The sequence below is a fragment of the Coniosporium apollinis genome (genome assembly GCF_000281105.1).
Source record: "Coniosporium apollinis CBS 100218 chromosome Unknown supercont1.17, whole genome shotgun sequence".
Taxonomy (NCBI): domain Eukaryota; kingdom Fungi; phylum Ascomycota; class Dothideomycetes; genus Coniosporium; species Coniosporium apollinis.
This window is the reverse complement of record NW_006913279.1, coordinates 123,908-145,794: the sequence shown is the minus strand read 5'-3', so window position 1 is coordinate 145,794 and position 21,887 is coordinate 123,908. Positions and strand designations below refer to the sequence as shown.

The following is a 21,887-nucleotide window of genomic DNA, read 5'->3' as shown; positions in this document are numbered from 1 at the left end:
AGCAATCCAGACAAAAGTATACGGGAGGAAGCTGAGTGTACAATCGATGCTCAGGCTATGAGCTAGGGCGTCAGCAAGGGAGAAAAGAGCGGTGGTAGAGGTGCGTGAGGTGGATGATGGTCGAGGAGGTGGATGATGGTCGAGGAGGTGGAGAGGAAGTTTTATGCTGGTATGAGCTGCGCGGGCCTGCCTGCCGTTCGTTTGCGGACTCGTCGAGCGGGCAGGCGCGGTGTCGACGATAGCTGCCCTTATCAAGCCCCGAAGCCTCTTTCTCAACAACTGTGGCGTCACGATGTGTACCGGGCTCCAGAGGCTTTTTCCTCGCTTGGAAGGCACAGAGCATTCAACGGCAATTGCAAAGTATCCTATGGGTATTTGCGTGATGGCGGGCAGAGCGCGGACGCGTTCACGCCGTTTCAATCTACAAGTGATCTACAGCAACATCCTCCGTTCGAGGCCCTCAACCTTTTTCCACTTTTTCTTCCGCCCGCACGTCGTTTCGCGTGGCTGATGCGGGAAAATCCTGGGCAGCGATCATCCCGTCTGCACGAGCTAAGGAGGCACCTCCAATTGGAGCGGCCATTCCATCGTCGGCCCCTCCGCAATCCAGGCACGCAAGCTGTCAGGCATCCCCGCCATTCAGCCGCAACATCAGAGCCCCAACGGAGGAAGCATCGTGAACCAGGGTCTATCTGATGATGGAGGTATGGGCTCTTGCAAAACAAACAAATTAATCCTGCATCCGACTTGTTGTTCCATCAATGGTGTTAAACTCTCACCCTGTTGACACAAATGCGCGGACTCCATAAACAGCAAACCTAGAAGCTGCAGCAAAATGAAATCGGTAACTAGGTTACGGCCACACACCTCGCGGCACCCAGAGAAAAGTTCCGGGCACCCAGAAATTAAGACTTGGCACCACCTAGAGCTTACCTTGGCAAAGCTGAGCCCATCTATAAAATGCATATGCAACTTCTAAGTATTGCTTGTACAACTCCTAAGCAGAATTTCTTTATGATTCTATACCGTTTGGGGTTGCAATTGGTCGGAATAGGTCTCTATACTCTTTCTAAACGGCTAGCTCTAACTACCTAACCTCTAACTACCTAACCGCTAGCTCTAACCGCTAACTTGCGGTGAATATGCATATGCATTGCTTATTTATCGCATATGCACTGCATAGGCTAAAAGCTAAGCCCACCTAGAGATTTATCCGAAAAAGCTCGGCCCACCCAGAGGTTAATCCGTGGGTGCCCGGAATTTTTTTGTGGGTGGTGCGAGCTGTAACCCGCTAGGTTAAACAGATCCTGTGTAGCGTGCGCATGTTCTTAGATATAAAATGCTAAGATAAGAAGTTATAATAGCCCCCAATTAATTCAAGAGCTATTTAACTGGTCATTTACGGTATGATTTACTGCTTTCTGGTTATGGAGTCCGCGTATTCTTGTCACCCGCGTGACTCTCTATTCCAAACCCATCGCTCCCTGCCTATCCCGCATCTCAGACTCGCACATCAATACAACCCTCCCTCCCTCTCCCAAACTTTCCTCCCCGCCACCCACGTCTGCAGCACCTCCCCCTCCTCGCTAAGCACACACAAATCCGCCCTCCGTCCCTCCCTCAACACGCCCACGCCCCCAGGCCCATCCACCCCCATAAACTCCGCCAAATTCTCAGTCACACACCGCACTGCCTGCGCAACATCGCACCCAGCCCACTCCATCAAGTTCCGAACGCCCTGCTGCAGCGGGATGCAGCTACCTATGAGCGTGTCAGTCCCGTCAATGACAACGCGGGAACCGACTTTGCGTTGGGAGTGCGGGATCTGGGCGTGGCCCGGGTACAGCCCGTCGGGGAGACCGGCGAGCTCGATGCTGTCGGTGATGAGGATGGCGCGCGAGGGGGCGGCGCGGTACAGAAGAGAGAGTGTGGCGGGGTGCAGGTGGTGGCCGTCGGGGATGAGGCTAAAGTACGGGGGCGGAGGGTTGGACGAGGGAGGCAGCGAGATCAGGCCTGGGAGACCGGGCTCGCGACTCTGCAGGCCGGACATGGCGTTCAGCGTGTGCGTGAGGCCGGTAGCGCCGGCACGGAGGCTGCGGAGACCTTGCGCGTAGGTTGCGTCGGAGTGCCCTAGCGAGACGCGGATGTTGTGGCTGCAGAGCTCCTTGATCAAGGCTGGGGAGTCTGGGAGCTCTGGGGCCAGAGTGGCGAGTTTGATGGATGAGGTGAGGTTTTCGGCGCCGTAGAGGTGGGTTGGAGAAGTTGATGGTAGGTGGAAGAGCGAAGAGTTGTGGGCACCCTTTTTGCCGGGGAAGAGATAGGGGCCTTCGACGTGGGCGCCTAGGAGGGTTGCGGCGGAGTCGAAGGAGCGTGGTTTCAGCGATGGTAGGATCTGCCGTGGAGGAGCTGTGAGTGAATTGCTTCGGTGTATCATGTCTAGCAGATGAAACCGATGTCCAATGCTAGAACAATTGCCGTTCTCCAGGACCCAAGGCGATGATCTAGTCTCGAGGAGTGCTTATCTAGCCCCGTGATTGACGCTTGCGTATGCTGCAGAGCTTTTTGCGCCACGGAACTGAAGATACAAATGCTGACGCGGCTGTGCTAGGAATGACTCAAGTACACAGATGACAGATGTAGTTTAGATCACATCAAGCGAACAAGTTTTCACAACGGTCGTTGTCGCACATGGAAGGACAATAGAAATGGTCGAAACGGTCGAAATGGTCAAATTCTTGACTTGGAATAGCTACGGGAAAACGACAGAGGAGAACCGTCTACCTTTTGGAAATCTTCTTGGGACACCGTAGGTATTGTCGCCCAGAAGCCAGTGACCCCCTGGGTGACAAAGTACTTGGCGGTCTCTTCCAGCTTCTGCTCATACTGACTCTGGTCCTCGAAGTGAGTGAAGTGGAAGCCATTGACTCCGTTCGTCTGCAGCTCCAGAAAGCCAGGTGCAACTACATGACCCTCAAGATCAACGGCTTCGCCGCCAATGTAGCCGGTGCGCTCGAGTATCAGGCCTGTGTCTTCGGAGACTACCAGCTGATCATCGACGAGCTCGCCATCGATGCACTGGCGGCAGTTAAGGAAAGTGGTAAAGAAGCCTGCTCCCATGCTGTGGACGATTGGTAACCGCCAGGAGGATTAATTGGACTTGACGAAGGCTCCTGACTTGGTCGATGTGGAGCAGAAGACAGCAGATGTACGAACGCTGTATCCGCTCCGCTCCGCTCCACTTGGGAACAGCCCCACCAGCCTGGTCCTGAGCTGGTAATCGTTGCGAGCATTGCGAGCATTGCTGGCTGAGCGGAGTGCTTTGCGCCTACACGATTGAAACCTGCCGGGCTAGCTGGAAAGCGCTCGATGGAGCGCACCGGAACAGTCTCTTGAGTATATCTAAGGCAAGCAGTCCTACAGCGATGGAGTTTTCCAAGGCTGTTGGATGCGAAAGGGAGGCACGATGTAAACCTGTAATATTACAGCACCCCGCCTGAAATCGGCTTAGCGTGAGGGTCTTGCGTTCTGCGCCAGCATGACATCGTTTAGCTGCTCAGCTTGGCCAGATACGGGGCATCCACGCAATAACCTGCATCGTGCCTTCCAAGCTTGGTTTCGGTACCGCAAAGTCGCCCTCAATTCGGGGCACTCTCCCCTTCCACGCCCGTTCTCAGCGCCAATTCTCGACGCCTCGTCTTGCTGCTCTAGTTTGAGCGCAGAGGAGCTCCCGGTCGCTCTCCCAGTCGCAGCCATGGCCGACCAACCCACCCAGCACATGCCCGGAGGCCATTATTCGGGCCACAACAAGGTGCCGACTGTGAAGAAGTTTCTGGACAATCTCGACCTCGACAAGAAGGAGCGAGACAAGCAGATAGAGCAGGAGCTGCAGCAACAGCGCCAGCAAGGCCTCCAGGATCACTCCGATGTTAAGACTCACAAGCCGAAGTCAAAAGGCATTGAGGGCACTCAGAAGACTGTAACAGACCCGACAACTGGCAACAAGGTGGTCATTGAAGATGTCAACAAGGATATGATGAAGCAGGTTGAGGATCCTCATGTTGGTTTCACTGGATCACGGCTCCTATACCACGCAATCGCTCACACAAGCTAGATAACCGTACCCAACGCAAATCTCGGGAAACCGACAGTGAGCGACCAAACTTGGGCCAAATGACCAGCATTGCGCTGACCCAATATAACAGCCGGTAGCGACCGATCCCCACCAAATGAACGATGAATACAAGGAGAAACAAGATATCACCTCACCTCCGGAGCCGACAGCGCCAGGCAGCACATCGGACGTGCCAATCCACGGCGAGAAGACCAATATCCTGTTCCACCCGACACCCTCTGTCAGCTATGAACCTATGTTTGCGGCGCTTGAGAAGCAGGCCGGCGTTCTTTGCGTTGGCGTCCTGGCAGCTATCATCATAGTCGGAAAGATGTTTGGTGGCTCGTTGAAGGGCCTCATCCCGCTTGCAATGTGTATAACTTCAGGCATCTGGCTGTGGGTGAAGGAACTAATCCGCAGCGGCCGCGAAGTCGAGTGGGAGAGCGAGAAGACAAGAGGCATGACGGTAAGGCGACGCACATCCGCCTAGTTCTCACATAGCTGATCATGTGCAGGCTACCGCGAACCTCCTGCCCGAATCAGTCGAATGGTTGAACACGCTTCTGGCCATTGTGTGGGGATTGATAAATCCGGACATGTTCATAGGCGTTGCCGACACGCTGGAAGATGTCATGCAGGCCTCGGTCCCAGGCGTCATCGAGAACGTCCGCGTCGCCGAGATAAACCAGGGCAGCAATCCTATCCGCATCCTCAGTCTACGCTCCCTTCCAGACACGCATATGAAGCAGGTCAAGAAGGACATTCACGAGCAGAACAAGAAGACCAAGGACCCGCAAGAAGCTGCTGCGGACGAAGAGGGCGGCGACTACTACAACCTAGAGGTCTCGTTCGCCTATCACGCAGCCCCGAGCGGCAAACGTGCGTCTGACAAGGCTCGCAACCTGCACATGCAGCTCGTGTTCTACTTGGGCATCAAGGGGCTCTTCGGTGTTCCCCTTCCGATTTTTGTTGAGCTCCAGGGCCTTGTTGGTACCGTCCGTCTGCGGCTCCATATGACTCCGGAGCCGCCGTTCCTCAAGACGCTCACATTCACTCTCATGGGTCTGCCACAGGTTGAGGCTGGCTGCATACCAATGGTCGAGAAGGGCGTCAACGTCCTCAACCTGCCTCTGATTTCCAACTTTGTCAACTACGCCATTGGTGCTGCGGCCAGCATGTACGTGGCGCCCAAGTCATTGTCTATCGATATGCGTGCCATTCTTCAAGGAGACGACATCCAGAAAGATGTGCAGGCGCTCGGTGTCATGTGGATCAGGATCCATCGCGCCGTTGGCCTCAGCAAGCAGGATAAGCGTGGCAGCCGTCACGGAGGTAGCGATCCTTATATAACGCTGTCTTTTTCGAAATACGGCAAGCCAATGTACTGCACACGCGTCATAACCGACGACCTTAACCCCATCTGGGAGGAGACGGCTGCGTAAGTTATCCGACCAGCTGTGTGGGAGTTACGAGCTAATTCGTATGCAGACTACTGGTTACTCCCGAGCTCATCAAGGCCGACGAGAACCTAAGCGTAGAACTCTGGGATTCTGACCGCCACAGCGCGGATGACATCGTTGGCAAAATCGAGCTCTCTATGCAGAAGATGATTCAGCACCCAGGCAAGATGTATCCGCAAATGTCGAAACTCGCAGGAATGCACGCCGATAGTGAGATGCCGGGAGAACTCCGCTGGGAAGTCGGCTACTTTGGGAAACCCAAGTTTCGACCTGCATTGCGTACCGACGGCAAGAACAAGTCTCTTCCAGAGGAGCTTCAGGACAAGCCCGAGTTCCAAGACGAGACTGGCGTCCAGAACACGGAAGATGACGACGCTGTCATGCACACCCCGCCGGATCCACTGTGGCCCAGTGGCATCTGCAGCGTTATCGTTCACCAGATTGTCAATCTCGAATTCGAGAACATCAAAGGTAGTGATGGCAACCGTAACGGCAAGGAATATGAGCCCGCGAAGCCATATGGCGAGATTACTGCGGAAGAGTCGAAGGAGCTACCTACAAGTTACTGCACCATACTATTCAATGACGAACTGGTAAGTAGTCTGAATACGATATAGCGATAGCACGTCACTGACAGAACCAGGTGTACCGTACGCGTTCGAAAGCTGTCAGTAGCCAGCCGATCTTTAATGCAGGCACTGAACGCTTCATGCGCGACTGGAGATCTGGAATTGTTACTGTTACTGTTCGCGACCAACGCAATAGAGAACACGATCCTATACTCGGCGTTGTTCCCCTCAGGCTCACCGACATCCTCGAAACCCGTTCTCAGGTTACCAGGTGGTACCCCCTTGATGGAGGCATTGTAAGGTTTCCCAGCAGAAACTGCTTCTATAGTCCGCTAACTCGAACAGGGTTTCGGTCGCATCCGCATCTCAGTCTTGTTCCGAAGCGTGGAGACGCGCCTACCACCAAGCATGCTCGGTTGGGACGTCGGAACGTTTGAGTTCACTTCTGACCGCATCCTTGCTCTCAATTACGACCATCACGCGAAGATCAAGATGCGAACCGGCGGTAGCACAGGCAAGATCTCTCGCACACAGGCTCAGAAACTGCCTGAAGGTGACGGCTACTACTATGACCTGGTCAAGAAGGACGGAAAGAACGATGTCCGGCTACCTGTCAAGTATCGCTACCGGTCGCCTGTCGTCTTTGAATTCCACCTTGCCACCAAGCGCCACGCACACGCCTATGCGATCATTTGGCTGCACCATCTGATCGACAACGAGGAGACCCCCATCAACATCCCCATTTGGACCACATCTAACCCCGACCGCATCACGCAAAACTACATCACCGAAGACAACTGCCGCGACGAGCCTGGCCTCGAGGATCTCGAGGAAGTTGGCCGCCTCATGTTCCGTTGTCGATTCAAGGCTGGCATGGACGAAACCCACGAGACCTTCATCACAGACAACGACACGCGCGAGACCTTCGAGACCTGGCAAGCCTGCCTCGCCGAAGGCGTGCGCACGCGAAAGGTTGTCAAAGAAGTCCCGGACAAAATTCAAGAATTGCACGAGGAATCCCTGACCGAAGGCCGCGACGTGCTCAACGAAGCAGATGAGGACGAGAAGAGAAAGTGGCTGAGCAAGGAGGGCACCGACTGGAGCGGTGCGTTCGGCCACGACCCCAAGGCCTACATGGACGACCAAGGCCGCAAGCGCCGCGAGCCGGGTAAGGAGGCTCCAGGCCGAGATCCGCACAATCCGAGCGACGACGACTACGACGACGATTACGAGGACTCGGATACGAGCTCTGATATCGGCATCCAGGATGCAACCAACACTTCGCACGCCGGCCAGATGAACGGCCAGATGCAGGGCGGTGGTGGGGCAGGCCAGGCAAAGAACATGCCGAATGGCGGCACCACTCAGAATGGGGCTAACGGCGAGGATGTCCCACAGCTCGAGGCGCCGCAGACGCAGGTTAAGCGTACGGAGGAGAGGAAGCATAGGGGCCGGATGCAGTGGAGACCGGTGAGGAACGCGAAGTTTGCGAAGGATCAGGGGAAATTGGGGTTCAGGAAGCTGAAAGCCAAGTTGACCGGGAGTGACTTCACGGAAGGGAGGAAGCCGACTGTAGAGACGGAGATGGGGACGTGAGGTGCTAGAGATCGGGTGCGGGACTAGAGAGAGGATTTGTGTGATGGGCATGTTGCCAATATCGGTTATTTCCAATGATTTTATTGTCACTGATGTTGCAAAGCTAGTCACGATGATTCGGAGGATTCGAGGACGAGCTATTATAATTCGTAGTTTCCGAAAGACTCATACAGTCACCATATTCAAGATTGCTCTGCACACTTTACCTTCTCAAATATATTTACCCTACCTTGTAGACTAGGGCTCTTTCCATTGGCCGTTTTACCCCATACGGACAAGCCGCGCACCCCATCGTTTCAAGTAAACCTGAGCCCGAGATTACATAAGCGGCTATCCAGCTGTCTGGGTTAGGTTGCTGCAGGTGTCTACCAGATTATTGATTGTTGAGAAATACCAAGCAAAGCAAAGTCAGACACGAATTGCAGAACTGACTCACATACTGGGACCTGTCATCAACGTAAAGTCAGCCCTGAGGCCTTCGTGACTTCCCTCCTGGGCACCTCCAGCTGTCAAACCACCCGCTCAATCAACCCCCAAACTCGCATACCCAACAACGCTCACTCACTCACGCAACGCCCTGCAATGACCAGCAATACGGCTTCCAATTGAACCTCAAGTCTCAGTATTCGCTTCATCGGCCTGCATAAACCGGATACATACACAACAGAGGCCTGAACCTCTCCCGGCAGCGTTCGCTGAAGGCGCTCAAGCTACAGCTTCCGCCATGGATCCTAAAACCCCTGGCGACAACAACTCAGACAGAGACGATGTAAGGGATCAACGTAGTGCCCATCTGGCTGTCTGCATTGCGGCTGACGAACACTCCAGGACACCTTCGAAGACGCACGAGACACTACCCCTCGACCGCGCCGGCCGTCCTCGAATACGCGATCTCTTACCGACAGAAGACCCTCGTCAGCTTCCACAGCAAAGGGAGATCCTCCGCCACCGCCTCCATTACCGAAGAGGGATTCAAAAGATGGGCAAGCTGTTGAGGACTGGGCAGACGAAGCTGCGCTGGGCAAGTCACCGCTGTCTACCTCACATCGAATATCAGTCGGGTCAATGGACGATGTGAATCTGGAAGAAAGTAGGTCAAGCTCTATATTGAAAGTCGCAGCGGCTATGAGACTGGTAGACGGACCCTGGGCCTGTAGACCAGCGGTCAGGGCAGAGAATACACCTCGGTCTCCAGACTAGGATGCTGGGATAGTCTCTACACGCGCAGGGTGTATTATAAACGCAAATCTTGCACGACCTGATGAGGGGCCTGTCACTGGCTGGGCCTACGCGCTCACCAATCAAGCCGTTCAGTGCACTGGCTAACATTTCATAGGCCCCAACAGCTTAAAGCGTCGTTCTCGATCATTGGCACAAGAGCCAACGCCCGCTCAGCCTCCGAAGCCTGTACCCAAGGACTCGTTCTCGTCGATACATCGGGGTCTTTCAGGAATCCTGCCTCCTGTAAAATTTCCTCCTCCGCCGGCGGCATCGGAAAAAGCTACTACTACAGCATCTCCAGCTCCTCCCGCTCGAAAGACCGCCAGCCCCTTCTCCTGGTTCTCTCGACAAAGCTCCGAACCGAAGAAGACGGTTACGTCGCCACCGACAATGGCCAGCCACGGCCGGAGCAATACGACAGCTTCGTTGGCGACTATAGGGAGCAATCAGGAACTCAAACTCAGCAAGATTGACGATGTGGACGAGTCGCACGGGTCCAGGCAACGCAACAGCCTGAAAGACCGGTTCAAGTTGCTGCGGATGCAGGAGGAGGCCGGGGTGGCCATAGTCGACGACGAACACGAACCCAATGGCGTGCAAGGCGGAGCTCTGGCGGGGCTGATAGGCCGCTCAGCCAGCGTTGGTTTCGGCGTGGGGTCTCCGGCCAGCTTCGCAGAAGAGAAAAGGGATGGGCACCCGCCACCAGCCGCCAGACGTGCCTCCGGGACATATCTTGAAAAGCCGGTGAGGCAACCATCGATCAACCACAATCTAGCGCCAGGTACCGCGTCTGGGATCTCTGCTGGACCGGCTAGCGATTCGGCGCCTCCGGTCGATTGGGATCTCTGGCAGTCAGTTGTGTACGAGGGACCAGCAGCCATCGCGATGACAAGTTCCGAGGAGCTCAACCGTGCAATCGCCGGCGGCATCCCGCAAGCCATCCGGGGCGTTGTTTGGCAGGTGCTTGCGGAAAGCAAGAATGAGGCGCTTGAAGGCGTCTACCGGGATCTAGTGTCTCGCGGGACTGATAAGGAGAGGCCGCATATGCCGATACCAACACCGAGTGAAACTAGTACCGTCAATGGGAGCATCAAGGAAAAGGAGTCTATTGCTTCGTCGGCATCATCAATACATTCAGATCACTCCACGCCCGCGACAAGTGCAAACGCGTCTGTAGGCCTGCCCGGCTCGCCTCCGCCGCAGGACGGCGGTGGACCGGAGGGAATGGCCAAGCTCGGTGAGGAAAAGAAGAGGAGGGCGAAAGAAGAAGCGGCTGCCATAGCCAAGCTCGAGAAGGCAATCAAGCGGGATCTCGGCGCTCGCACGAGTTACTCAAAGTACCTTATGTCTGCCGGTCTCCAGGACGGGCTGTTCGGCATATGTAAAGCATACGCGTTGTACGATGACGCTGTAGGGTATGCACAAGGCATGAATTTCATCGCAATGCCCTTGCTCTTCAATGTGAGTTCCCCTTCCCTACCCAAACCCCTCCCCGCAACATTTTACTGACCCCAACCCGACAAAGATGCCCGAAGAAGAGGCCTTCACCCTCTTCGTCCAACTAATGCGCAAATACAACCTGCGCGACCTCTTCACGCGAGACATGCCGGGCCTGCACCTCCACCTCCACCAATTCTCGCGCCTCCTCGAAGATTTCACGCCCGCGCTCTCCTCCCACCTACACCGACGCGGCGTATCCCCCCAGCTCTATGCAACCCAATGGTTCCTAACCCTCTTCGCGTACCGCTTCCCCCTGCAGCTCGTCCTGCGCGTCTACGACCTCGTGCTCAGCGAAGGGCTTGAAAGCGCAGTGCTAAAATTCGGCATCGCGCTCATGCTTAAGAACGAGGACACGTTGATGGCGATGGGCGACATGGCGGCCCTCACGACGTTTCTTAAAGAGCGGCTATTCGATGCGTATATCGATAAGGCGCCCTCGGCCAGCAGCCTGCTGGATTCGGGCTTCTTTGGGAGCGCGGCTGGGGGCGTGGATAAGGAGGTTTACCGCGCGGATGTGTTGGTACGCGATGCGTGTGCGGTTAAGATTAGCCAGGAGACGCTGAGGGCATATGCGGCGGAGTGGAGGGAGCTGAACCGCGTGGAGAAGGAGAGGGAGGCGGAGCTGGAGGGGCTGAGGGCTTCGGTCGCTGCGCTGACGGCTAAGGTGCGGCATCTCGAGGAGGAATCCGAGCGCCATGCCCGTGAGCACGTGGACCTAGCATCGGAAATCGTAAGGACCAAGATTGCAAATGAGAGCCTCAGCGACGAGAATGAGGTCCTGCGGACACGTGTGAGCGAGCTGGAGAAGATCGTCGAGAGCCAGCCGGAAGAGGTTGAGAGTCGCTTGCGAGAGGAGATGGAAGGGGTCATGCAGCGGAACATCGTTGTGCACAACGAGAACAGGGCGCTGGAGGAGCAGCTGGGAGATATGGAGAGGGTGCTTGTGGAGACGAAGATGGATTATGCGCAGGTGAGTGCCACACTGGTCGCTGTTACGTGGGGGTTTTACTGACGGACATGCTTTGTGCAGCTCAATGCCGATCACGAGACGCTTAAGCAGAAGTGGAATAACATTTCTGCTATGCTGAATAGCCAATAGGTTCTGCAACCCCTTCACTTTCTCGAACCGGACCGACCAGCTCAGCCAGCTTGGCCGAGCGGTACATTCAGTCTTTGTATATGCCTTGAGGGTTCGTCGCCATGAGAACCCTATAGCCTGGGCGGATGGAGTCTCTTGCGGTAGCCTGAAAGGGTGGGTTGGTATGTCGGGTTTGAGGCGTTCTGAATGGTTGTTGGGGCTGCTTGCGAGGCAGCAGTCCTTTGCTTTACACAGCATTAGCGTAGGCATTTGGTATACCCCCTTTTCCTCAAGCACAGCATACAAGAGCGTTAGGAGTAAATTCGCCTTGGGGACACGGAGGACCAAGTTCGTGTTAGAAATAGTCGTGCATGCTGGAAAGAGATTGACTTGATATTTGCCCGCCGCGTGCGTACATGCTCTCCACATATGGTACACAAAACTAGTTACAAGCAAGCCAGCAACGCCCTCGTTGTCGCGTCGAGGCACAAAAAGCCAGCTACAGTCCTTCCCAGCCACGACCGCCATCACCCAATCCTCCCTGCACCCAGTATCCACGCCACCCTTCAACTCTACGTCCACACCCCCTATTTCTCGAACGCTAGCCCCTTATACTTCTCCATCAATACCCCCCTCAACGCGCCCCGATCTCCCGCATTCTCCGCCAGATTCAGCGCCTTTTCCGCCCACAGCCTACAGCGCACATCATCGTCGACGCAATAAAAATCGACCGCCCTATTGAACGCGGTCGCGGCCAGCCACTCAAGTTCCTCCTGCGGATACGGGACTGCCGAAGCATGACGCTGTGCCGCGAGAGTAGACGCTTGGTCCAGACAGCGGAGCGCGGTCTTGTCGTCGTCCGTGGAGGTTAGGGACAGCTGGAAGAGGACGCGGAGCCAGCGTGCTAGCTTTGTGATGCTGTCGTTGTCCTTGTCCTTGCTGCTGCTGCTGGTGTTGGTCCCGCTACCGCGGAGCGAGAGATTAATGATTTTCTGCAGCACGGCTAGGGGTTTGGTCCTGTAGCTCTCATCCAGCGCGGCTTTGGTCATAGCACCGTGGATGACGAGCACGAGGTCTGCGAGCGTGTCCAGGCGGCGCGGATCCGGGTACGTCCAGCAGGCGTCGAAGAGCGCATCCATGTCATCCCATGCCTCGAGCTTTAGCGCGGCTTCCAGCTCGAATTTTAGGAGGGCGGAATGTTTTGCGGTGAGGTCGTCTGGGGTGGATGCTGCGAGTTTTTTTTCTGATTTTAAAAGCTCTGGAAGGGAGACGCGGAAGCTCTGACAGTGTTTGCGGACGGAGAGGTAATGGTTGAGGGATGTTTCGATGTTGTCTTCGGCCCTGGCGATGGTGACATGAGCGCATGCGGCTAGGAAGTGGCAGAACACGCGGCGCAGGTTGAGATCGTTGTCTTCTGCCACCGAAGACTCTTTCTGCCTGAGCTCGACGAAATGGATGCAGACGGCCAGGAGCCGTGCGAGATGTTCTGGGTGGAGCTCTGTGCAGTGCTTCAGCGACAGGTTGTAGCTGTTCCGGGAAAACCAATCTAGCTCTGCCGCCGTAAACTCAAGACTCTTGCTTGTACTTGCGCCGCGCTTCGACTTGCTTGCCTGCGTAGCGGCCCCTTCGAAGATTTTGCAGAGTTCGTTGCCGAGGTTCTCCGGCATGCCATTATCGACAAATTCAGTCATTAGCAGTCTTGCAGCGCATCTCAAGAGCGCCGGAAGGTGCACCCCTTGAGGTGCAGCGTACTCGTACTTATCCAGCACTTTCTGAAGCGCAAGAACAGCTTGCCGCCGGTTACCGTGTTGCTGTGCCTCGAGCACACAAGCGTACAGCAGCGTAGCGTCCTTGGAGGAGTGTCTGCTTACCAAGTCCAGACACTCGGCCGCAAAATCCGCATCGCCTTCCCGCATCGCGACCTTGTACATCAGGTAGCGCGTCATCGGTGCAGCTTTGCCCGTATCCGACATTTGGAAGAACGCTCCCCTTGCGTTCGGGGGATCCTGTCTTGCTAATGCGCACAGGATAATCTTTCTAGCAATCTTTGATCTATTCAACTCTCCTGACTTCTCGAAGACTCGGTGCATGGCAAGCCTACACCAGGATTCTGCAATCTCGTAATGCTCCTGCGTGTATGCAGCTTCGATGCGTTTCCACAGCAGGGTTTGAGCGGCATGCGTTGCTTGCACGGTCAACGGACGCTTGATGCTGTGGACAAGATTATCCAAGGTGTCTTGTACATATGCAAGGGTCTCTCCGTTTTCACTGTTCGGCGAGGATAATCTCAGCCAGAGAGACGTTATCGCTGCTTTTTCAATCCACTCATGGTTTTCGGTCTCCAACAACCGGAACAGGAGATCGCCCATGAGCTTTGCTGCCATTGCTGCACTCTGAGTTTTGAGTTTGTGAACGTGATGAAGTATTGTTCTGAAATTCGATGGAGTTAGGACGAGGGACCGTACCATGCGGAAAAGCACTAAGGCCAGTCAGCCAGAGCGGCGCTTGCAGAGGACTTGGTAGGCCGGGCAGTGACACAGGATAGGGGTAGACTGATGTTACAAGATCCAAACACGACTTAAAAACAGACACCATACCAACGGAGCGGACCGAGTGGATGCTTTTCCTCGAAGCTCGTGACGAATCCATCCACAAGTAGTTGGCTTACCATGGTAGTACTCCGCCGCCTCATACTCTGGCCCCGAAGCCAACAGATCCAGCTTCAACAACGCCACCGCCATCTTATCTCCATAATCCGTCTCCAGCAGCCCAACCAGATCCGCAGCCCTCTTGCGTGCCGCCTCGTTTCGCTGCCCAATAAGCGCTCTCACGAGTCCATGCATAATGCCCAGCCGCAGCTCTTCAGCATCCGGGCTGAGCCTCTCCAGATCTTGTTCGCCGATAACATCGAGTGATCTTTCCAGCCATCGCACGGCGCTCTCTAGCTGCTTCTTGTGGAGTAGGTCTTTGCCAATCTCATACAGAAGATCTGCGAGGCTCTCAGCTGTGGATGGTCCGAGGCGGTTGTCTGCAAGCTCGGCTTGCGAGAACAGGTGCTCTGCGAGGTCGAGTCGTGACTGCTTCCAGGCCTGCATTAGAGTTTGTTAGCCGCCATGGCTAGACTGGGGCAGGTATTTCGTGTGTCTCAAACTCACCAGCGCGGTCCGCAGCACGAAGTACTCCGCCTTCAGCCGCTTCTGCACCTCGCCATCCTCCTCCTCTAAATCATGCTTCGCAAGCTCATCCATACACTCCGCCGCAAGCTCCAAACCCTTCGTAGCCAAGTCGAGTTGATCCTGCTGTATGCAAAACTTCGCCGCCTTGAGCGCGACCTTCAGCAGCCTGACACATCCATGCGCCGTTCCGGCATGGCCGCGCTGTCCACTGATGAGGAGCAGCAACGCGAAGACGCGTAGGGCGCATAGCAAGGCCGGAGCTGTCGTGCTGCTGTCGCGTCTGAGGCGCGTAGAGAGGTTCCAGAGCTCTGTGCCCTTCGCGTCTAGCTCTTCGCGTTTTGACGCGGTGATGGGGAGCGCGTTGATGTGACTGTGGAGCTCGGCGAGGAGGATAGGATCTGTGCCGTTGGCGTGGGATAGGCGTTCTGATATACTGTCCGCAAAGGCTGCGAGATCGCGTCAGCTTGCGCGTTCCGTGATGGCGGGTCGCATAAGGCGACACTCATGCGCATACGCGCAACTGTGCAAGACAGAGCCGAGCTGACCACGGAGCCCGTGTGAAGTACCCGACGTCGCTCTCGAGCAAGCCTTCTGGTCGTGCGACAGTTCGCTGTCGGTCCAAGGCCGTTTGTGAGGAATCGACTCCGACAGCTTACCAAGGATTGCCCGGACTTTCTTCTCCTTCTCGGATCGAATCGCATTTGAAGGCGCCATTAGACAGATGAGGACTGAATACGTTGCGACGCGCTGTACTGAGAGATGTAGGTGCAAGGTTGCGCGGTCATGAAGTGGCGGCGTACGAACGTCACTAAGATGGGGAACTCTGAATATTTAGGCCACACTCCGTTGACCACGACAGTCTCCTCCTTAACGTGCATGTACAGAACAGAATATACACACATGACTTGGAGCGCTCAAACGTCCAGATGACATCTGTACACCAGCCTTACAAGCAAACCTGTTGCCCCGATCTTTCCACGTCCAAATCCCTTGTAACTCCATGCAGTGCCCGTCCATTGCAAGCCATCAAACATTTGAGTACCATGTACAGCGCGAAGCGATGGTTAGGAACAGCGACAGGAGCTATGTCCGCTTTGCAGGCAATATAGGCAGGAAGTTCCCGACAATCAGAGACGGACTAAGGCTGTCAGCCGACACCATCTCTTGACGGCTAGATGCTTACTCACATGTTATGGGTATCGCGACGAATAGTGAAAGAAAAGCAACAGCGTAGTTCTGGATCTTTAGACTTGGAGTCCGGGTTCTTCAGTGCGCAGCTTGTCAAAAGGGCCTTTTGCGAGCTATCGAAAGCGATCGCGCCGAACTTTTCCCAATAGCTTACAAGCGAGCCTTCGGCCATTATCTCGTGGATCGCAAGTTTGCCCTGTGGGATCAAGGTTTAGTTGTATGCCTGATAATAACTTCTAGGGAGTGTCACTCACGTCTCGCAGCTTTTCTATCGGCACATGTATCAGCTCAGCCATCTCCTTGTTGCCACGGACTATTTCCCCGGTTCTCCTCCAGCAGCACGCTGGAATGGCCATACTCGCGAACACGCGGTCATACTCCATCAAGCTCCGCTCGAACCACATCTCAACCCGCACAAGTTCGATATCTGTGAGCGATTGCATGCGTTCTCGGAACTTTGGTCTGAATTTGTCCAGTTGTCGCAGAATCCTTTGTCTTGAGACGGGTTGCATATTCCGTTCCATGTACTGATTCAATCGTGCGTAGCCCTTGACGTAGTTGAACGGCTTGAGCATTCCGGCATCATACTTGGCTTTCAGGAGCTTGTTCATCCGTTCCTCGGGCGTGTCATTTCCCGCAGGGTCGGCGGCGGTCAGGTAGAAGGTTTCACGCGCCTTGTCATTGGGGAAGCCACTTGCTGGGCGCGAGATAGCATTCCCCACGGCCGCTTGCGATGGCGGCAGTGGGTCTTTGTTATGCTGGCTGATGGCCTGGCCTATGCTGCTGTTGTTATTGCTGTTCATGGGGGGCCCGTCCATAGTGTTCGCGTATGTAGGGTCTGTATAGAGGTTCTGCATATCAGCGCTAGGGTAGAGAACGCCATCATCAAGCAGGCTGTTACTGAGGAAGTCATTGAGCAGGTTGAACTCGTTGGTAACTTCAGAGGTATTAAACATATAGGACGGATGAAAGGTGTGCATGTCCTGGAAGTGGTTCTGTGCTCCAAGGTTCCAGTCATTGTAATCCAGATCTTTGCTAGGCGTCAGCAGAACGTTCGCTTAACGGAGAAGGTATGTGTGACCAACATTGCGATTCATTGGATGTCAGCGGTGAGACCTGAAGCGCAGATATTGGAGTCGGTTGAACAATGTGCCCTGAGCTGCCCGCCCTATGGTGAGGCAGAGGGGGCGGCGCAAGGATAAGGCTTGCATCTTGGGTCCTGGCGTGCGGATCGAAGTCATCGTCCGATCGTTCAACCTTGGAGGTCCCCTCGTCATCCCCAGCAGCGCTTTCAGTTTCGGTCCTCTGTTTCTTGACTGGTTCTCGGGGCTCGTCATGGCAGAGATGGCCGATGTTTCGCTTGATGCAGCGTGTGCAGGGTCGTTCCTACAGTAACAACGGGACGTAGTTAGCTACCGCCCTATGAACAAGGGGCGGCTGGCGCAGCGTACGAGATCGCAAGTCATGTGCTGGTCATGAAATAAGTCAGCATGTTGCTTTTCGCAGGGGTGAGGGTTATGCCTTCGCATGGGAGCTTGGAGAACCCGAGGACGAGGCTGCGGCTCACCGAACGTCTACAGTATATGCATGCTGCTCGGACACGGCCCACGTTAGCAGAAGTACTGCCAGCTGTCAAGATGTGCGCAGCCGCTGCTGACCATGATTGACCTTCCTCCGCTTCTTGTTGGGGCTTCCAGTACTTCCTTCCTCGTTCCCGACAGACACACGCTTCTGCGGCGAACCGCTCTTCGGCGCATGCTTCACTCTATTGTTGTCGGATTCTGCTTCGGTAGCCTTGGACGTCATAACCTGGGAAGGACCTCCATTGGCTTTGTCTTGTGCGACTTCAGTCATCCAAAGGGGGCGGGGAATGGCTGGTTCGCTGGTGATTTGGAGCTCTCCGGTTCGTTGCAGGCGCGGTTCCTGGCTATGCCGAAGGTTTGGTCGGGCTCTATTGCATCGGATCTTGCGGCTCTCAGCTGCGCGTCCCTACGGCGCTCCCTGCGACTGCAGTTCATCAACAGCTTGCGGCGCGGTGAAGTGTTAAGAGCATGCGACCTGCGACCTGCGACCTGCGACCTTATGCGGATCGTTCTGGCTGCTGCAGGGTTTCGCGGGGTTGCTTGTGGGCTGCCGCGGCCGCACGGGGACAGTCCAATTGGGAAAAGGCCGCTCACCCAGCCGGAAGCACTCTAATCATCACGTGATGAAGGCTGGAATGTTAGGGATCAGAATTCAACCGGCTGGCGCAGCAGAACGGTATACGCACAATGTGAAGCATCAAGTTTGTCGCACGATCTGTCTAAACATTGGTACGGTTTGGCTTAAAATGTTGCCTCAGCCGCATTCGTTGACAGCCCTGTCTTTTACAGCACACAACGATTGTAGGAAGATAGATATATTCCAATGCCATGCCTCTGTAGCGCGGCGCGAAGCGGAAACCTGAGATTAAAGCTTGTTGTGCTATTCCTGCTATTTAGCTTCCCTAGGTATTACAATGCCGATAGTGCTTCGTACTGCTGCGCAGTTGCCTGCCTGAACAGCACATCATCCAGCGCCTCACGCGCGCTGACCATCGCATCGTCAATCCCTTCTAGCTGCCCCAAATTGGCCTGCATACTTTCCAGATGACTCTGCAGTTGCTCCAGCAGCGGGTTCAAATCCGGATCGAGACTATGCAAGAGCGACGGATCTGGCCGCGTTGATGATGGAACGAGTCCAATACTCTCAGCGTCATCGCCCTCGTACTCGTGATCGAGACTCTCTATCAGGAGCGGATGTGCCTGGTCAAAACATCAGCAGGATTCCCACACAGCTCAAAAGCGCCCAACCAACCTTCTTCCCCTGCTTCCTCCTTCTCCTCTCCTCCACCTTCGCGTTCGCCTCGAGCTCCGCCAGCGCCACCCTATCCCTCTCCAGCGCTTCTTCCTCTTTCTCAACTTCCCCCTTCAGCAACTCAACCCAATGCAGCGCAGGTGTCAGCTCGCCCTCCAGCACCCGGTTCCGCTCCAGCACCTTCTCCAGATCGAAATGCGCGTCTTTCGTCTTGGGCGGGAACGGCATCCGCGGCAGTCGTTTTTCCAACTTCTGAATCACGGCGTTCAAGGTAAGTTCGGCCTCTGTGCGCCGCTGCCCCTCGCGCATGCTTGCTAGGACGGGTCGCTTAGTGGCTTTGAAGAGCGTTCGGACGGCCTGCTGGGCGGGTGGAGGAAGATTGATCCATTTGGTGGTGATGGTATCTTGAGGAATGTGGCGGGTGTGAGCTCTGAGGTGTTGGTATTTGGGGCGCTTCTGCGGACGCTCAGCATTGCGTTCGTCGTCCTCGTCATCTGTGTCGTTAGAATTGCGCTTCTTGCGGTTCGAGCTGACAGCATGTGAGCTGCCTCCATCTGTGGTCTCTGGCTCGGAGCCTGTTTGCGCGTCTTTGCGCTTCTTGTTCGGCCGTAATTTAGGGTTTGCGACTCTTGCGCGCGAGTTCGACGGCGCTGGTGCTACGGACGCTGTTTTACTTGGCCTACCGCGCTTTCTATTCGGTATTGACGGTGCCTTAAAAGCTATGAGCAACGGGCTGGGCGATACGAATCGAGTACTCACCATCTCACTAAGACGTTGTTGATGTATACAGAGTGGTTCGGGTCCGCGCGCCGATAGCATAACTCGCGTCGCCGCAGAATCTCCGCGGCAACTCCGCAGCAATCTACGCGATATCACGTGTCGTTTCCCATCGCCGTAACTGCGCAACAATTGCGGTGCTCATTGCCTAAGGATAATGCTAGTGATCAGTACGAATGCTTGTTGCATCGGTCACCGGTATGAATTAATCACCGCCACTAACGCCTGTGCAAATGATGGAAAACGACAATTCATGGCCTCTGGGTATCGCGCATAAACGCCCACTACATCTATCTCTACTTCAAGGCATGTTCAATGGAATTTTGCGCTCACAGCGCCATATCTAATACCATCAACTTTGAGCTCAAACATCAGCCCTGCGCTCTCAATCCTCATGTCAAGCGTGAAGTCCAGGTTATCGAACTCTACGCCCTTCGTAGTCGTAAGCCTAGTAAAGAGACCCCTAGGTACGGTGTTCAGATTTGTCGTCAGCGTGCAGACATTGATGAAGTCCTTTTGGTACGAATCGGGCGCGATTTCCGCATCACATGCGATCAGGTCATCCTCGACAATGAGCGACTGGCCAGGCCGGAAGTTGCGCGTATAGTGGAAGGATATGGGCTGATTTTCATTGACTTGTTCTCCCTACACATAAAGGATTAGCGTGGCGCCCTGTAGAACGTGAGGCAGACGAATAGTGGTAATTGAATTTGCTTACCTTGGAAATGTGCCACTGCATCCGATCACTGACCATCCACCGTTCCCACAATGGACTCCAATACCTGTCAGTCACTGGGTGCCTGGTTTCATCGAATACAGTCGCGTAGCTCGTCCCGTAATGCCATCGGCTTCTACGGTTGGTGACAATGCTTCCCTCCAGGCCTCTCAACACGGCTCCTCGGACAACTGCCGTCCACGCATACATCGGATGCATGACCTCAATACCCGAGTGCGGACCCAGTGCCGCAGCGTGTGTCGGTCGCTCAGTGTACGGTGGTGGAGGCACTTCTGAATTTAAGTGGGAGCGCATGCGGTTGTAGAGGTAGTTCGATTGTCCGAATCCTCCGACCAGCACAATTCCGGACACATTGCCCCCTTTTCGCCGTATACTCTCCACCTGCTCCTCGACCAAGTTGATAACCTCTTGTACCACAGGATCGAAGATGCTCTTGACCTGCTCTGTAGTCATAGCCAGGAATCCACAGTCCAGTCCCGCCTCTTCGTCATCTGGTAGGCCTGGAAACGGTATACTGATATCCTGCTGCTCGTTGTCGTTAAAGTTTCTCTTGACAAATTCCTCGAAGTACTTCAGGCCAATGTTCCAGGTCTTGGTCTTCATGTTTTTGTATCTTTCCCCGCCAATACGCGCCTTTACATGGTCTTCGAAGCGATAGTTGAGTAAAGCTGAGCCGCAGAGGCCGCCGGCACCTACTGCTGATTCTTCTATACGCAGAGGGTTGAGCTGAATAATCCTGTAGGCTATGAGATCAACGGTCCCGCCGCCCGCATCGCAGACGACGAAGCTGCTCCCGACCCGTAAATTGTTCGGCTGTATCGCCTTGAATGTGTAAACTGCTGCTGCTTCCGGCTCACTGATAAGTCGCAGACTGTGCATGTCACCCATGCCCGCTCTTTCCGCTGCTTGGAGCGTAGCATTCTTCGCTGCATCCGACCATACTGCAGGCACAGTTAAGATCCAGTCCGTTTCGGTCGTTGCCATAAACGATTGTCCGTACCGGACTTTGAGCGTGTCCATGGTATGCTTATATATTAGCTGTAGGTAATCGGTCACCGCATCCATGACCGTCTTGTCGTACTTCCGTAGCTGCGTGGCTGTGTCCAAGGACGAGATGTAAGGTGGTAGCTTCTGGTTGCGGTCGAGAAACAGCTTAATGCACCGCAGCCGCGTCTCTCCCGGCTGAACCTGGAATCCCCACTTGACTGTCCGTTCGCCTTTCGGGCCATTGGGGCCTGCTGTAGGGGCATCATAGGCTATTTCCGTCGGCACCTTTTCCGATGTGATGCCATTGCCGCCGGGCCATGTTTTGATGATGTCTATATCGTCAGGAGTTCCTGTGTATGCGACTGCCACGCCCGAGTACTAGACTATAGGTAAGTCTATAGTCTACATTGATAGTTAAGCTGGGCTCTAGGGTATCTAACTGTGGTGCCAAAGTCGCAGCCGACGATCAGACGGCCACTTGCCGTTGTGTCTAGCTTGACGGCGGCCAATTTTGACGACACATTGTCAACTTCTTTGGTGTTTCGAGTACCGTTTGCTGGGCCCTGCTGAATGGTCGGCTGATTCTTCCTTTTCGAAGAGAAGTTAAAGCTCATGGTTCTCAAATAACTTCCTCACTGCTCCGAAGGTCTCGC

At 54.9% G+C, this 21,887-nt stretch overlaps 7 protein-coding genes across 7 annotated transcripts; 2 read left to right on the top strand and 5 right to left on the bottom strand.

Annotated features, from left to right (window-relative positions):
• Positions 1 to 1,513: 1,513 nt before the first annotated feature.
• W97_03997 (uncharacterized protein) lies at positions 1,514 to 3,117 on the bottom strand (the record flags this gene model as incomplete). The annotated part of the gene is made up of 2 exons (XM_007781891.1): positions 1,514 to 2,392; positions 2,782 to 3,117. 2 exons carry the CDS (start codon positions 3,115 to 3,117, stop codon positions 1,514 to 1,516), a joined length of 1,215 nt encoding a protein of 404 aa, XP_007780081.1.
• Positions 3,118 to 3,751: 634 nt separating this feature from the next.
• Positions 3,752 to 7,736, top strand: W97_03996 (uncharacterized protein; the record flags this gene model as incomplete). Its single annotated transcript, XM_007781890.1, has 7 exons — positions 3,752 to 4,057; positions 4,112 to 4,147; positions 4,203 to 4,577; positions 4,627 to 5,549; positions 5,600 to 6,164; positions 6,215 to 6,436; positions 6,486 to 7,736. 7 exons carry the CDS (start codon positions 3,752 to 3,754, stop codon positions 7,734 to 7,736), a joined length of 3,678 nt encoding a protein of 1,225 aa, XP_007780080.1.
• Positions 7,737 to 9,347: 1,611 nt separating this feature from the next.
• Positions 9,348 to 11,556, top strand: W97_03995 (uncharacterized protein; the record flags this gene model as incomplete). The annotated part of the gene is made up of 3 exons (XM_007781889.1): positions 9,348 to 10,418; positions 10,483 to 11,427; positions 11,488 to 11,556. The coding sequence occupies 3 exons, from the start codon at positions 9,348 to 9,350 to the stop codon at positions 11,554 to 11,556; spliced, it is 2,085 nt and encodes a 694-aa protein (XP_007780079.1).
• Positions 11,557 to 12,122: 566 nt separating this feature from the next.
• On the bottom strand, positions 12,123 to 15,425 carry W97_03994 (uncharacterized protein; the record flags this gene model as incomplete). The annotated part of the gene is made up of 4 exons (XM_007781888.1): positions 12,123 to 14,014; positions 14,204 to 14,624; positions 14,691 to 15,157; positions 15,368 to 15,425. 4 exons carry the CDS (start codon positions 15,423 to 15,425, stop codon positions 12,123 to 12,125), a joined length of 2,838 nt encoding a protein of 945 aa, XP_007780078.1.
• Positions 15,426 to 15,794: 369 nt separating this feature from the next.
• Positions 15,795 to 17,753, bottom strand: W97_03993 (uncharacterized protein; the record flags this gene model as incomplete). Its single annotated transcript, XM_007781887.1, has 6 exons — positions 15,795 to 15,849; positions 15,899 to 16,095; positions 16,154 to 16,929; positions 16,985 to 17,285; positions 17,351 to 17,368; positions 17,568 to 17,753. The coding sequence occupies 6 exons, from the start codon at positions 17,751 to 17,753 to the stop codon at positions 15,795 to 15,797; spliced, it is 1,533 nt and encodes a 510-aa protein (XP_007780077.1).
• Positions 17,754 to 18,391: 638 nt separating this feature from the next.
• W97_03992 (uncharacterized protein) lies at positions 18,392 to 19,496 on the bottom strand (the record flags this gene model as incomplete). The annotated part of the gene is made up of 2 exons (XM_007781886.1): positions 18,392 to 18,682; positions 18,735 to 19,496. 2 exons carry the CDS (start codon positions 19,494 to 19,496, stop codon positions 18,392 to 18,394), a joined length of 1,053 nt encoding a protein of 350 aa, XP_007780076.1.
• A 327-nt stretch (positions 19,497 to 19,823) lies between these two features.
• W97_03991 (uncharacterized protein) lies at positions 19,824 to 21,848 on the bottom strand (the record flags this gene model as incomplete). Its single annotated transcript, XM_007781885.1, has 3 exons — positions 19,824 to 20,156; positions 20,230 to 21,612; positions 21,675 to 21,848. The coding sequence occupies 3 exons, from the start codon at positions 21,846 to 21,848 to the stop codon at positions 19,824 to 19,826; spliced, it is 1,890 nt and encodes a 629-aa protein (XP_007780075.1).
• Positions 21,849 to 21,887: the final 39 nt, after the last annotated feature.